Here is a 15235-nt window from a genome sequence, read left to right as displayed (position 1 = left end):
ACGAACTCTTAAGATAAAACTGTTAGACGAACCTTACCGATGGCTATTTTGGGCAAATCATTCTCTGAAAAACAGAAGCCAGAGCTCTCTTCATTACAGATATTCTCCCAGCACATGAGCACAGAAGTCAGCACACCTGGTGTTCTACGACTTTGCCCTGTCACTGCATCCCTCCTGACAACAAAGGTAGGGACGGTCTTGGGATTTATGCCAAGCACGATGGAAACCCACCAGACTCACTTGCTTTGGTCTGCAGAGTCTACAGCATAGGTGTCTGACATGGAGATGACACACACAGATCAAAACCTGGAGACCGGGTTGCCAGGGACCGGGGAAAGCGGGAATGGAGAGTGAGTTCTTCATGGGTAAGGGGTCTCCTTATGGGATGACAGAAATACTGTGGAGCTAGACAGTGGTGAATGCTTTGTATATGCTGCCCGCTCCAAACACACACACACACAGACACATACACAGACACACAAACACAGGCGCACACACACACACACCGGCACACACACACACACAGACACACACACAGGCACATACACACACACACAGGCACACACACAGACACAGACACACACACAGACACACGCTGGGATGCCAAGCTGCCTGCTCTTGGAGCCCTGTCCGTTTCCTGGTGGGGAAACATAGTCTATTAAATGTTCACCAACTTCCACATCATCAACGGTGTCAGACTAAAGCAATGAGAAAATTCCCCGGCAGCCGCAGCAGGTGTGCCCGGTGTGGTCCCAAGGACAGCCGTGGAAGAGACGGGCTGCCTCCCCAGGGTGGCGGGGTGCACCCCGGCGCCTCCCGGGTCTGCCTCCGCCAGGAGGGAACGGCGTGCCGCGTGCAGTAACGGACGCTGGCGTCCACACATTCGTCTCAGTCGCGTCAAGGCCTTGTCGGGACCTCTCCTCATAGTCTGCTCCCTGCAGGACCGCGTCCCCCGCGTGGAGCCCTCCCTGGGCACGGAGGAGATGCACTGCCTGGGGGAGGCCTCGGGGCCAGTCCTCTGGTCCAGACCATCACCAGGCACCCAGAAATACCCAGCAGGAAAGCCCCTCTGATCCCCTCCTAAACACTGTCTCGGGGCCCCCTGACACAGTAAATGTTCACCCTGTACACTCAGCGATTCCCTCTCAATGGAGGCGACGCCTCCGCGAAGGGAAGCGGCATCTACTCCCTGCTGTCAACTTCAGGCCAGCTTCTCCTAACAGTTTATTAGTTTCCATCTCTGTCCTAAGGTGAGAGACCACATCTCACAACAGGACTGGGTCACGCGGAACACGAAGCATCAGGTGGGAATCTGGGAACCTGGACCCCCTAGACCCCTGGCTGCCCCACGTGGCCTGGTGAGGACCCCACACACACAGAGACGTGTGTGGTCGAGAGCAGCAGCTACACGTCCGTGCAGGCAAGACCACTGCAGGCCCGACACTGCTCCCTGTAGGAAGGCTTGGCGGCGAGGATGGCGTTGGCCCGCGTCCGGGAATTCGGACTTCCCACCGTGCCCTAACCGGTAAGAAAGCTTCTGTGCTTCCACCGTCTGTGCAAACAACGTGGTTTATACTGAATCCCACGCTCCTCCTGGGAGTGAAGAATTCGGGTGCAGGCGGGCATAGGGTGCCTACTAACCAGAAATGCTAGGCACCGGGCTCTGCAGACTTTACACAACCTTTCACATGCATGATCACCGCTTGCTTCTCGGGGAACCCAGCAAGTCCTACGCAACTCCGTCGGGAGACAACCTTTGGAAGGTCTGGATCTCGCCCCATGTGCCTTTGCCCTCTGCTGACATTGCTTTGTATCCTTTTACTGTAATACATCTGAGCTATGAATTCAACTGCATGCCCTGGGAGTCCTCCCGGGTGAACTGCCGATGCTGGGAGAGGTCTTGGGGACGCCCCCGACACAGCGCCCTTGGGGCAGCAGCAGAAAGGAGCCCACACCAGGTCTGGGGCTGGTTCGCCGCTTTGTCTTTAAACTTTTGAGCAAACGAGCGCTGAGGGTATCTGTATGTTGGAGACCTCAAGAGCAGTGCTTCCTGTGAGAAGGGTTTCCTCCCTACCAGCTGTATTCTGTGCACGCCATCCGCTAAGCATTCACCATTACTTTAAGGGACACTTCCTAGGACTCTGAATTATTATTTTTGAATGACAAAGAATAAAAAGGGAAATTTTAAAAAATACTCACCGGAATGAAACGGAAACTGCTGTTTGGCCTCTCCTGTGTGGGCATCCCAAATTATTGTTGTCTGTGCTCCGCAAAAAATAAAAAAAAAAAAGTTAGTTACTATTCTTCTTGCAAAGTCTTCTCTAGAAAAATTTATGATACAAGAAAATGCAGTGAGCCCCTCTTTTTTCTCAAGCAGCACTGTCCAATAAACGGTATATAAATAGCATGCAAGTCTCACAGAAAGTTTAAAATTTTCAGTCACCACACTAAAAAATTAAAAAAGAAACCAGTAAAACTAATTTTAACAATAAAGTTTATTTCACTCCAGCATGGCGAAAATATTGTCATTTCAACATAGGATCAATATACTCGTATCAACAAGATATTTGGCATTGTCCTTTTCACCCGTGTCTCTGGAATCCAGGGTGTGTCTTACACTTAACGACCCAGATGGTCACACTCATGAAGTTGGCCACACGCGCTGGTTACTCCATCAGACACAGCAGCTGTAACTGATACTCGCAAAACTACCAGTTTTGGTGGGAAATCCCCCGTCTCCCCAAACATGAAAAACTGCTGAAAAAACTGTAACGATAAACACCTTTTTGGCACTTTTCCCAATGAAAGGCTGCAGAAAGGGGTATTTCTGAAAATTCCCCTGACCGTCACTCCATGAATTGGGATCACTAGACAGAGTAGAGAATTGGGTTACACTGGGGTCTGGCACTGATTTATTGGTCTATATATAAGGAGAAAAAAAAAAATGATCTCCTCCCCGGAAAACAAAGTAAATCACAAATGCTTATGAACGTACTAATGTTGGGAGTCACTTAGGGAAGAAGCCATCTGGTAGCTCGATGAAGACCACTGGAATTAGTTCTTAATCAACTGGAATTTTCAACTGAATTGGAACCTTTACACCTCCCTATCAATGACGTTTAATAAAGATTTTACTTTAAGAAGAACTAGTTCTATTTTGTATCAACAGCAGTAATTTTCAGAGGAAATACTCAGAGCAATGAGTATCTTTGAAACTTTCGGCCAGCTCTAGACCAATTAACAATTTTTTTTTTTGGGTCGTGCCGCAGAGCTTATATAGGATCTTAGTTCCCCGACCAGGAACTGAACCCGGGCCCTTGGCGGCGAAAGTGTGGAGTCCTAACCACTGGACTGCCAGGGAATTCCCAACAATTTTTTGTTTGATGGAGTATAACTTTTTTCTTAATTGAGCCACTCACAAATCTGGCAAGGCAGAGAACATATAAACCCTTTCACAATTCTGATACAGTTTCACATACTACATCAATAACTGTAACAACTTGTTGATGTTTTAACCTTAACTATACACTGGGCAAAAGAAAGTATTCCTTACACAAAAGCTTTCAAGAAACTGAAATACATTTTAGCCACTTTGGGTTAAGCACAGCACTGAAGGTCAAAGCCAACATCCCTAAATTACATTTCCTCCCCGAGAATATATCACTTTACAGAACATGACTATTATTCCTGCCATGGTTGACTAATCACGGCAGATAGTGTCTGACTCAGAGGCTACTAGAATTCCAAATGTGCATTTCCACTAACCATCCAGCTCATCGCCTGGTAGAAACAGACGATAATCAGGCAGAAAATCCAAAATGATTGTAAAAACCGGCCTCAGGGGCAGGGAGGAGATGAAGATGGAAAGAACTCTTTGGAGGAGTGTGAAAGTTAAAGGGCAGCTGTTATTGGCGTCCAGGGCCTGAGTTCCTGTCCGACTTTATACCAATGTGTCCCGAGGCAAAGTAGTGAAGTTCTCTGGGGCTCCATTTCCCCCTGTGTGAAAAGGGCCGCATCATCCCAGTGAGCCCAGCCCCTCGCATGGGTGTCTACCTTACTCCTGCTCTCAGGGAAGCCTGCGGTCTACAGCGCGAAGCAACAAGTCGTCAGATTAGGAAAACAGAAGCCTGGGGAGAGAAAACCGTTTGTGTTCCTAAAATCACTGTGGGGGGGTGTCAGTTTATGCAGAGGACACCCCACGCCAGTGAGCTTCTTCAAGCAGTGGACACATGCAATTTGGGGATTTTCTTCTTTCATCAGTGAACTATGAACCTCAAAGTAAAAGGTGTGACGGGCAGGGGGAGAGCTCTGATAAAGGTCTGTAGAGCAGTCTACAGTACATTAAGACACGATGTGCTATAAATGAACACTAAGATCAAAACCACAGAAACAAAACAGATCCTTCTGATTTCTTAACGGGAGGCAGAATTCTCAGAATTCATAGAAAGCATGATGTTATCTGAGATTAAACACAAATAAGCATCTACAGATCACAGCAACGTATCTTAAGCAAACACTCACTTTGTCTACTCCAGCACTCAAAATGTAATTCCCCTTCTTGTTCCATTTCAAGGCAAAGATGGGGCCTTTATGTTGGCCTAAGGTGCTGGCCAGGTTACCTGGTACGTAAAACACAAACACAGCAAGCAGGGTGACTTCCGAGCCTCGGTCTGTTCGCCGGATGATGGCCAACCAAGCACCTCCTCTCCGACCCCGACGCAAGAGAGTCAGGACTTACCGTCTTCCGTCCATATTCTCGCAAAACCGTCATAGGAACCTGTAGCCAACAGTGTGCCGTCACTCTGCAGGCCGGGGAGAAACACAGACCAACAGAAACAGCTTAGTAGAGGCAGCACTGAAGAAGAGCCCCTCACGTTATCCCTGGGCCGGAGCACCCGCTGTCAACAACAGGCTCCCAGTCACGACTCACCAGTCACGCTGGCCTACTTTAGCTTGCACTGCCCTTCAAGTAAAATGTGAGACAAAACAGCCTCCCTGCATACAACGATCGCGGAGGCGAGGGGGCAAGGGAAACACACTGCAACCCCTCACCACTGAGGATGTCCATAAAAACACTGTGCGAAAAGCTATCGTGAGACTCCTGGAGACTTAGGTGAGCTCTTAGCAATATATGCAAATAGAGAAGAGTGGCGAAATGACAGAATATGCATAAACATGGTAAAGGGCAAGAAAATCAAAAGATGTTCCAATCAAAAAAAAAAAAAAAACAGTCAGTGAGTTCTGTGTCTCTCACGTATTAAATGCACGTAACACAGGTGCTCAGGCGTCAGGGTGGGAAGCCATCTTTCCTTCGTGACAACGCACAGAGCGCCAGCAGAACGGGTTCCCCGATAAAACCACCAGACTCCATCCTGCCAACGTGTGGCTACTGAACACCCGGCTAGAGGCCCGCCAACACGGAGGGCCTCGGGAGGAGCGCTCAGAAACGGGGGCCAGCCCCCCAGGGTGGGCTGACCAACAACACTGCCCCCTTCCTGCGTCTGCCCGGCTCCACCACCATCACGGCGGCCCTCGCTGTGGTTTGCAGATGTTCAAGGGTCTGGGCGGTGGCGGAGGCTTACGTTCCAGTCCAGCGAGGTCACGTCTTTGTTACTGGGGACGTCATGCCCCCCCTCCCGTATGCAGTGCCTCAGCACGAGCTGCGTGGAGCCCCCGTTGCTGTTTTCATTGAGGTTCCATATCCTCGCGGTGGAATCTCCAGACCTGCGCAAGGAACACACACAGCCTTCAGCTTCCGGTCCCGCGGCCAGCAGTGCTCGTCACTACTTGCTGTCTGCCTAGGTCGGGCGTCCTCGGCACGGGGTCCTCCGTCTTTCTGATATCGCTGACTCACAGTGGTTTTCTCTTCCCGACCTTTTTTGCACTTCGTAATCTGAAGTGTCTGTGCACTGCTCCCCACCCCGCTGAGAAAACGGCTGGACCGGGCACTTCTGCACAGCCTGAGGTACTCGGGGCGCCCCAAGCCCTGGTCTGCACTCACTGGGAAGATGCCACCGACAAGGTACGGAGGGAGCACGTGTCCTGGGAGGGAGAACTCGGGACACCCAGACCCTGGGCACCCCCAGCCGGACACCCTTACCCGGAAGCCAGGAGATCACTGACAGGGTTCCAGGCACAGATGAACACCTCAGACTCATGGCCCCGAAGGACTGTGGCTTTGTTGGGTGGAATCTCCACGTCTCCGTCTATTTCCATTGGTTTCGAATGATTATCTGTCACAGGAAACAGGAAAAGACACAGGTCTGACGGATACCAAGGAAACTCATCCTCAGGGCGTGTGGGTTTTACAAACAACCTCCTGTGCTGTCACCCATGACGATTACAACCAAATCATTTTGTGTACTTTAGTAGATATGTTACATCTCTTTACAGTCTCCAAACCTGATAGAGGAATAAAGACTGGTATTTATTCTTTACAACTAGGGCGAGGCTAATTTCTAACCACAGCCGGAACAAGAGTGGACAGAAAAGGTAACAGCCAGCTGGCTCCTGAGCGGAGCCGGAGGGTTCCTTGTCTGGACGGGACAGCAGACCTTACCGGGAAGCACCCCTGCGAGGCGCTCATCTGTGAAGCCCCGTATCTGTGACGCTACCACGGGGGCATGCCATCCTTCTGCCAGAAGGCTTGCCACCCTCAACCCCGCTGCCTTCAAACACCCTCAGGGTCTTGGGACTCAAATGCTATTTTCCGACTGGAGTCATCTACGTACCATGCTTTTCAAGCCAAGCAGAACCACCAGGCTTCTGAACCCAAGCAGTCCTCCCTCCAGATGACCCACAGGGTCCAGGCTCTGGAAGGATGACAAGGCATGCTAAGTGCCACCCAGAAGAGACTCCCCCTGGATAGTGGCCGTTTTCCCCCTATGTGGCACAAGAAACAAGATTCTTGAAGATCAGAACGAAGGATCACTTCAGAGACTACATTCAGGCCACAGCCTGCCTTGTAGCGAGATGGGAGCAAAAAGCAGGTGGGACTAGAGTTCGTGGGAAAAAAGTGAGAGTGGGTGCACGTGGGATGGGCTGCCGGCCAGCCCTCAGGTGGAAAGCAACGCCCAGGGAGGGACTCCTGAAGCAAAGGCTACCTGCCTGCCAGCCACCAGCGTTCCTGAAGGCATGCACCGGTCTCCACGTGGCCACACTCCCTTAGAGGATAAGATTTAAAATACACGGTGCAATTTATGACTGCGCAAAATTTCTGTCTCGGCAGATATATACATTCCTCAGAGCTCACCAATTACGATCACTGCCTGGGGCGGAAGACTAAGAAGACAAGAACACGTACCTCCTTCCTGTTTTCTTTATTTTTGGCGCCTTGAGGGATGTATCCCATGGGAGTGGGCAGCCCACAAATGATCTGTGGGTACAAGCCACCTATTTTCTCTTCTTCTTTCCCTGTCCCGTCATTTTGGACCTCGTTAACAGTGATCATGGGGCCTGCCGGCGGGAGGTCTTTTCATCTGACGCTAGACAGATGGGCGTTAAGCCATCCCGCTGTAACGTACCCCACGCTGCAGCCTGCCCCGGCTTCCCGCGCAGCGCTGGAGCTGCATCTCGACTCGAGCGGGAGCGAGCTTGTGCCGGGGCGGGGAGGTGGGGGAATGACCTGCCCCCGCGGGGCCGGCACGGCCGCTCGGAGGGAAATGAGTTTCAAAGGAGGAAGAACACACGCGCGTGCACACACTCACACACACGTGCGCAACGCGCACACACGCTCTGAGCTTAGACCTTGAAGCCGTCTCCGAGTTGATAAGCCGCACGTCAAAGTGCCGGCAGGTTCCCTGGGCAAAGATTCACGCTCTCCGACTTGTCTGCCACACACTTTTGGGCCATTACCTAACGGGGACCCTGCTGCAACCACCAAGTAAGACGGCACTTGCTGTGTGGGCCGGGTGCCCTGTCAGTGACCGGGAGCTCCGAGCGTTAGGTCAGAGTCTGTCCGCGAGGCCAGAGGACGGCGCGCGGGCCTCCGATCTGTGCCGGACAGCAATCACAAGGGGCAACAAATGAGTCCTCAGAGCAGCACGATCTCCCGAAGCTGAGGACGTGTAAGTGAAGAACGTCGTGTCCAAAGATCTCAGTGACAAACCAGAGCACGAAGCCCTCCCGGCCACGGAGGAAGCAAATCCCGGACGTCGACTCACACGCACCGCGCAGCAGGCAGAAAAGCCCGGACGTCGAGCATACGCACCGCCCAGCAGGCAAGAAACCCGGACGTCGCCGCATACGCACCGCGCAGCAGGCAGGAAACCCGGACGTCGCCGCATACGCACCGCCCAGCAGGCAGGAAACCCGGACGTCGCGCATACGCACCGCGCAGCAGGCAGGAAACCTGGACGTCGCCGCATACGCACCGCGCAGCAGGCAGGAAACCCGGACGTCGCCGCATACGCACCGCCCAGCAGGCAGGAAACCCGGACGTCGCCGCATACGCACCGCCCAGCGGGCAGGAAACCCGGACGTCGCCGCATACGCACCGCCCAGCGGGCAGCAAACCCGGACGTCGCCGCATACGCACCGCGCAGCAGGCAGGAAACCCGGACGTCGCGCATACGCACCGCGCAGCAGGCAGGAAACCCGGACGTCGCCGCATACACACCGCCCAGCGGGCAGGAAACCCGGACATCGCGCATACGCACCACCCAGCGGGCAGGAAACCCGGACGTCGCCGCATACGCACTGCCCAGCGGGCAGGAAACCCGGACATCGTGCATACGCACCGCGCAGCGGGCAGGAAACCCGGACGTCGCGCATACGCACCGCCCAGCAGGCAGGAAACCCGGACGTCGCGCATACGCACCACCCAGCAGGCAGGAAACCCGGACATCGCGCATACGCACCGCGCAGCGGGCAGGAAACCCGGACGTCGCCGCATACGCACCGCGCAGCGGGCAGGAAACCCGGACGTCGCGCATACGCACCACCCAGTGGGCAGGAAACCCGGACGTCGCGCATACGCACCGCGCAGCGGGCAGGAAACCCGGACGTCGCGCATACGCACCGCGCAGCGGGCAGGAAACCCGGACGTCGCGCATACGCACCGCCCAGCGGGCAGGAAACCCGGACGTCGCGCATACGCACCGCCCAGCGGGCAGGAAACCCGGACGTCGCCGCATACGCACCGCCCAGCGGGCAGGAAACCCGGACGTCGCCGCATACGCACCGCGCAGCGGGCAGGAAACCCGGACGTCGCGCATACGCACCGCGCAGCGGGCAGGAAACCCGGACGTCGCGCATACGCACCGCCCAGCGGGCAGGAAACCCGGACGTCGCCGCATACGCACCGCGCAGCGGGCAGGAAACCCGGACGTCGCGCATACGCACCGCGCAGCGGGCAGGAAACCCGGACGTCGCGCATACGCACCGCGCAGCGGGCAGGAAACCCGGACGTCGCCGCATACGCACCGCGCAGCGGGCAGGAAACCCGGACGTCGCGCATACGCACCGCGCAGCGGGCAGGAAACCCGGACGTCGCGCATACGCACCGCCCAGCAGGCAGGAAACCCGGACATCGCGCATACGCACCGCGCAGCGGGCAGGAAACCCGGACGTCGCCGCATACGCACCGCGCAGCGGGCAGGAAACCCGGACGTCGCCGCATACGCACCGCGCAGCGGGCAGGAAACCCGGACGTCGCGCATACGCACCGCCCAGCGGGCAGGATACCCGGACGTCGCGCATACGCACCACCCAGCAGGCAGGAAACCCGGACATCGCGCATACGCACCGCGCAGCGGGCAGGAAACCCGGACGTCGCCGCATACGCACCGCGCAGCGGGCAGGAAACCCGGACGTCGCGCATACGCACCGCCAAGCGGGCAGGAAACCCGGACGTCGCGCATACGCACCGCGCAGCGGGCAGGAAACCCGGACGTCGCGCATACGCACCGCGCAGCGGGCAGGAAACCCGGACGTCGCGCATACGCACCGCCCAGCGGGCAGGAAACCCGGACGTCGCGCATACGCACCGCCCAGCGGGCAGGAAACCCGGACGTCGCGCATACGCACCGCCCAGCGGGCAGGAAACCCGGACGTCGCCGCATACGCACCGCCCAGCGGGCAGGAAACCCGGACGTCGCGCATACGCACCGCACAGCGGGCAGGAAACCCGGACGTCGCCGCATACGCACCGCGCAGCGGGCAGGAAACCCGGACGTCGCGCATACGCACCGCGCAGCGGGCAGGAAACCCGGACGTCGCGCATACGCACCGCGCAGCGGGCAGGAAACCCGGACGTCGCGCATACGCACCGCGCAGCGGGCAGGAAACCCGGACGTCGCGCATACGCACCGCCCAGCGGGCAGGAAACCCGGACGTCGCGCATACGCACCGCCCAGCGGGCAGCAAACCCGGACGTCGCGCATACGCACCGCCCAGCGGGCAGGAAACCCGGACGTCGCCGCATACGCACCGCGCAGCGGGCAGGAAACCCGGACGTCGCGCATACGCACCGCGCAGCAGGCAGGAAACCCGGACGTCGCCGCATACGCACCGCCCAGCGGGCAGCAAACCCGGACGTCGCCGCATACGCACCGCGCAGCAGGCAGGAAACCCGGACGTCGCGCATACGCACCGCGCAGCAGGCAGGAAACCCGGACGTCGCCGCATACACACCGCCCAGCGGGCAGGAAACCCGGACATCGCGCATACGCACCGCCCAGCGGGCAGGAAACCCGGACATCGTGCATACGCACCGCGCAGCGGGCAGGAAACCCGGACATCGTGCATACGCACCGCGCAGCGGGCAGGAAACCCGGACGTCGCGCATACGCACCGCCCAGCGGGCAGGAAACCCGGACGTCGCGCATACGCACCACCCAGCAGGCAGGAAACCCGGACATCGCGCATACGCACCGCGCAGCGGGCAGGAAACCCGGACGTCGCCGCATACGCACCGCGCAGCGGGCAGGAAACCCGGACGTCGCGCATACGCACCACCCAGTGGGCAGGAAACCCGGACGTCGCGCATACGCACCGCGCAGCGGGCAGGAAACCCGGACGTCGCGCATACGCACCGCGCAGCGGGCAGGAAACCCGGACGTCGCGCATACGCACCGCCCAGCGGGCAGGAAACCCGGACGTCGCGCATACGCACCGCCCAGCGGGCAGGAAACCCGGACGTCGCCGCATACGCACCGCCCAGCGGGCAGGAAACCCGGACGTCGCCGCATACGCACCGCGCAGCGGGCAGGAAACCCGGACGTCGCGCATACGCACCGCGCAGCGGGCAGGAAACCCGGACGTCGCGCATACGCACCGCCCAGCGGGCAGGAAACCCGGACGTCGCCGCATACGCACCGCGCAGCGGGCAGGAAACCCGGACGTCGCGCATACGCACCGCGCAGCGGGCAGGAAACCCGGACGTCGCCGCATACGCACCGCGCAGCGGGCAGGAAACCCGGACGTCGCGCATACGCACCGCCAAGCGGGCAGGAAACCCGGACGTCGCGCATACGCACCGCGCAGCGGGCAGGAAACCCGGACGTCGCGCATACGCACCGCGCAGCGGGCAGGAAACCCGGACGTCGCGCATACGCACCGCCCAGCGGGCAGGAAACCCGGACGTCGCGCATACGCACCGCCCAGCGGGCAGGAAACCCGGACGTCGCGCATACGCACCGCCCAGCGGGCAGGAAACCCGGACGTCGCCGCATACGCACCGCCCAGCGGGCAGGAAACCCGGACGTCGCGCATACGCACCGCGCAGCGGGCAGGAAACCCGGACGTCGCCGCATACGCACCGCGCAGCGGGCAGGAAACCCGGACGTCGCGCATACGCACCGCGCAGCGGGCAGGAAACCCGGACGTCGCGCATACGCACCGCGCAGCGGGCAGGAAACCCGGACGTCGCGCATACGCACCGCGCAGCGGGCAGGAAACCCGGACGTCGCGCATACGCACCGCCCAGCGGGCAGGAAACCCGGACGTCGCGCATACGCACCGCCCAGCGGGCAGCAAACCCGGACGTCGCGCATACGCACCGCCCAGCGGGCAGGAAACCCGGACGTCGCCGCATACGCACCGCGCAGCGGGCAGGAAACCCGGACGTCGCGCATACGCACCGCGCAGCAGGCAGGAAACCCGGACGTCGCCGCATACGCACCGCCCAGCGGGCAGCAAACCCGGACGTCGCCGCATACGCACCGCGCAGCAGGCAGGAAACCCGGACGTCGCGCATACGCACCGCGCAGCAGGCAGGAAACCCGGACGTCGCCGCATACACACCGCCCAGCGGGCAGGAAACCCGGACATCGCGCATACGCACCGCCCAGCGGGCAGGAAACCCGGACGTCGCCGCATACGCACTGCCCAGCGGGCAGGAAACCCGGACATCGTGCATACGCACCGCGCAGCGGGCAGGAAACCCGGACGTCGCGCATACGCACCGCCCAGCAGGCAGGAAACCCGGACGTCGCGCATACGCACCACCCAGCAGGCAGGAAACCCGGACATCGCGCATACGCACCGCGCAGCGGGCAGGAAACCCGGACGTCGCCGCATACGCACCGCGCAGCGGGCAGGAAACCCGGACGTCGCGCATACGCACCACCCAGTGGGCAGGAAACCCGGACGTCGCGCATACGCACCGCGCAGCGGGCAGGAAACCCGGACGTCGCGCATACGCACCGCGCAGCGGGCAGGAAACCCGGACGTCGCGCATACGCACCGCCCAGCGGGCAGGAAACCCGGACGTCGCGCATACGCACCGCCCAGCGGGCAGGAAACCCGGACGTCGCCGCATACGCACCGCCCAGCGGGCAGGAAACCCGGACGTCGCCGCATACGCACCGCGCAGCGGGCAGGAAACCCGGACGTCGCGCATACGCACCGCGCAGCGGGCAGGAAACCCGGACGTCGCGCATACGCACCGCCCAGCGGGCAGGAAACCCGGACGTCGCCGCATACGCACCGCGCAGCGGGCAGGAAACCCGGACGTCGCGCATACGCACCGCGCAGCGGGCAGGAAACCCGGACGTCGCGCATACGCACCGCGCAGCGGGCAGGAAACCCGGACGTCGCCGCATACGCACCGCGCAGCGGGCAGGAAACCCGGACGTCGCGCATACGCACCGCGCAGCGGGCAGGAAACCCGGACGTCGCGCATACGCACCGCCCAGCAGGCAGGAAACCCGGACATCGCGCATACGCACCGCGCAGCGGGCAGGAAACCCGGACGTCGCCGCATACGCACCGCGCAGCGGGCAGGAAACCCGGACGTCGCCGCATACGCACCGCGCAGCGGGCAGGAAACCCGGACGTCGCGCATACGCACCGCCCAGCGGGCAGGATACCCGGACGTCGCGCATACGCACCACCCAGCAGGCAGGAAACCCGGACATCGCGCATACGCACCGCGCAGCGGGCAGGAAACCCGGACGTCGCCGCATACGCACCGCGCAGCGGGCAGGAAACCCGGACGTCGCGCATACGCACCGCCAAGCGGGCAGGAAACCCGGACGTCGCGCATACGCACCGCCCAGCGGGCAGGAAACCCGGACGTCGCCGCATACGCACCGCCCAGCGGGCAGGAAACCCGGACGTCGCGCATACGCACCGCGCAGCGGGCAGGAAACCCGGACGTCGCCGCATACGCACCGCGCAGCGGGCAGGAAACCCGGACGTCGCGCATACGCACCGCGCAGCGGGCAGGAAACCCGGACGTCGCGCATACGCACCGCGCAGCGGGCAGGAAACCCGGACGTCGCGCATACGCACCGCGCAGCGGGCAGGAAACCCGGACGTCGCGCATACGCACCGCCCAGCGGGCAGGAAACCCGGACGTCGCGCATACGCACCGCCCAGCGGGCAGCAAACCCGGACGTCGCGCATACGCACCGCCCAGCGGGCAGGAAACCCGGACGTCGCGCATACGCACCGCCCAGCGGGCAGGCCCGGAAGGCGGCTGCGGGACTTGCCCAGGCTCGGAGGAGAGAGAGAAGCTGCCGGGAGCGCGAAGCTCTGCAGCCCCGCACTCACTTATTGCGTGTGCTCCGTTCTCCTCCCCGTTCACCGTGGCCTCGCCGTTCTTTGGTGGATTCTGCTGGGAAACGGCCGCCGGGGCCGCCGCCGTCGCCGGGGCCACCGCCGCCGCCGCCGTGGCCGCCACGCTGGCCTGCTGCTGCGCCAGCTTCTCTCGGAAGGCCTGCTGCCGCGTCTGCACCACGTCGGGCATCACCGCGTCGATCAGGGACAGCGACTCTATGGGGCGGCCGTCAAACACCGTGCCGTCCTGCGGACAGAGCCCAGGCACAGACATCAGCTCCCAGCGAGACGGGCGCGCGGCGGGGACGGACACAAGGCTCCCGGGAGCCGCGGGCCGCCGAGGAGGCTACGCCGGACCGGGCGTCCTGAGCCAGGGGAGGGGATCACAGCGTGGGCAGGCGGGCAGGGGCCGGCAAGAGTGAGCGTCGTGGCGGGCCCGGTGTGCCTGCTGCTGCCACAGGGCACCCGACACTCGGCAAATACCCACCTGAGTCCGGATACTTCCTGTCACGACAAGAGGGCTACCCCTGACGCACTGGTCCTCGATAGGGGGGTGATTTTATCCCCTCGGGGGACACTTGGTCAAGTCTGGAGGCATTTCTGGCTGTCACGACTGTGGAGGTGCTCCTGGCACCTGGTGGATGGTCACCAGGGATACTGCGCCACACACCACAGGGCCCAGGACGGCCCCGTAGCAAGCAGTGATCTGGCCCCCAAGTGTCAAGACTGCCGAGGGGGGGAACCCCGCCCAGGCGCTCTGACAAGTGTGCAACCACTCCCCTTTGATGTCACAGACGTATCTTCGGACACCGCGGGCCCAAATCAGACATTCCTGCACCACTCACGATCTGATTCCTAATGCGTCTGTCCCCCTGATGTAATAAAACCCACACATCTGCTACCACATGAAATGACTTCCTGGGAGCAGGGCACAGACTAACACAGCCATGATAGTCTAACAACAGCATTGTTTAGTTACCATTCCTATTTTCCGAACTTCCTTTGAGTCTCTGGCTTCCATCGATAATGAAAACATTTCCATACACACTTAGCAACACATGAGAGAGTTCTCTTCCTAGAAAGCGCTCCAAACGTTAGTCACATGAAACTCAGGGCCTCTCAGTGTGTCTACTGGATGTGCAAACACATTTTAGCCTGTTGTCTCATAAATTAGAAAGAACGAAGGACCTAAGTTTCAGCAACACAGTGTGTGAATGAAACATCACCCCAGCTG

At 59.9% G+C, this 15235-nt stretch overlaps 1 protein-coding gene across 6 annotated transcripts in view; it reads right to left on the bottom strand.

The window, feature by feature from the left end:
* Positions 1 to 15235, bottom strand: part of TBL1X (transducin beta like 1 X-linked) — a 236742-nt gene that overhangs the window by 14963 nt on the left and 206544 nt on the right. For all 6 annotated transcript variants that reach the window (XM_082375729.1, XM_082375730.1, XM_082375728.1 and 3 more), the window contains 6 exons: positions 13996 to 14248; positions 6101 to 6233; positions 5583 to 5724; positions 4739 to 4802; positions 4522 to 4619; positions 2200 to 2260 (listed from right to left, as the gene is read on the bottom strand). In XM_082375729.1, the coding sequence (XP_082231855.1) occupies positions 2200 to 2260; positions 4522 to 4619; positions 4739 to 4802; positions 5583 to 5724; positions 6101 to 6233; positions 13996 to 14248 (751 nt within the window). The remainder of the gene's footprint in view (positions 1 to 2199; positions 2261 to 4521; positions 4620 to 4738; positions 4803 to 5582; positions 5725 to 6100; positions 6234 to 13995; positions 14249 to 15235) is intronic.

This window comes from Balaenoptera borealis (genome assembly GCF_965194805.1).
Source record: "Balaenoptera borealis genome assembly, chromosome: X".
NCBI lineage: Eukaryota > Metazoa > Chordata > Mammalia > Artiodactyla > Balaenopteridae > Balaenoptera > Balaenoptera borealis.
Note: the sequence above shows the minus strand (reverse complement) of the source record. Positions and strands in the feature narration are given on the sequence as shown.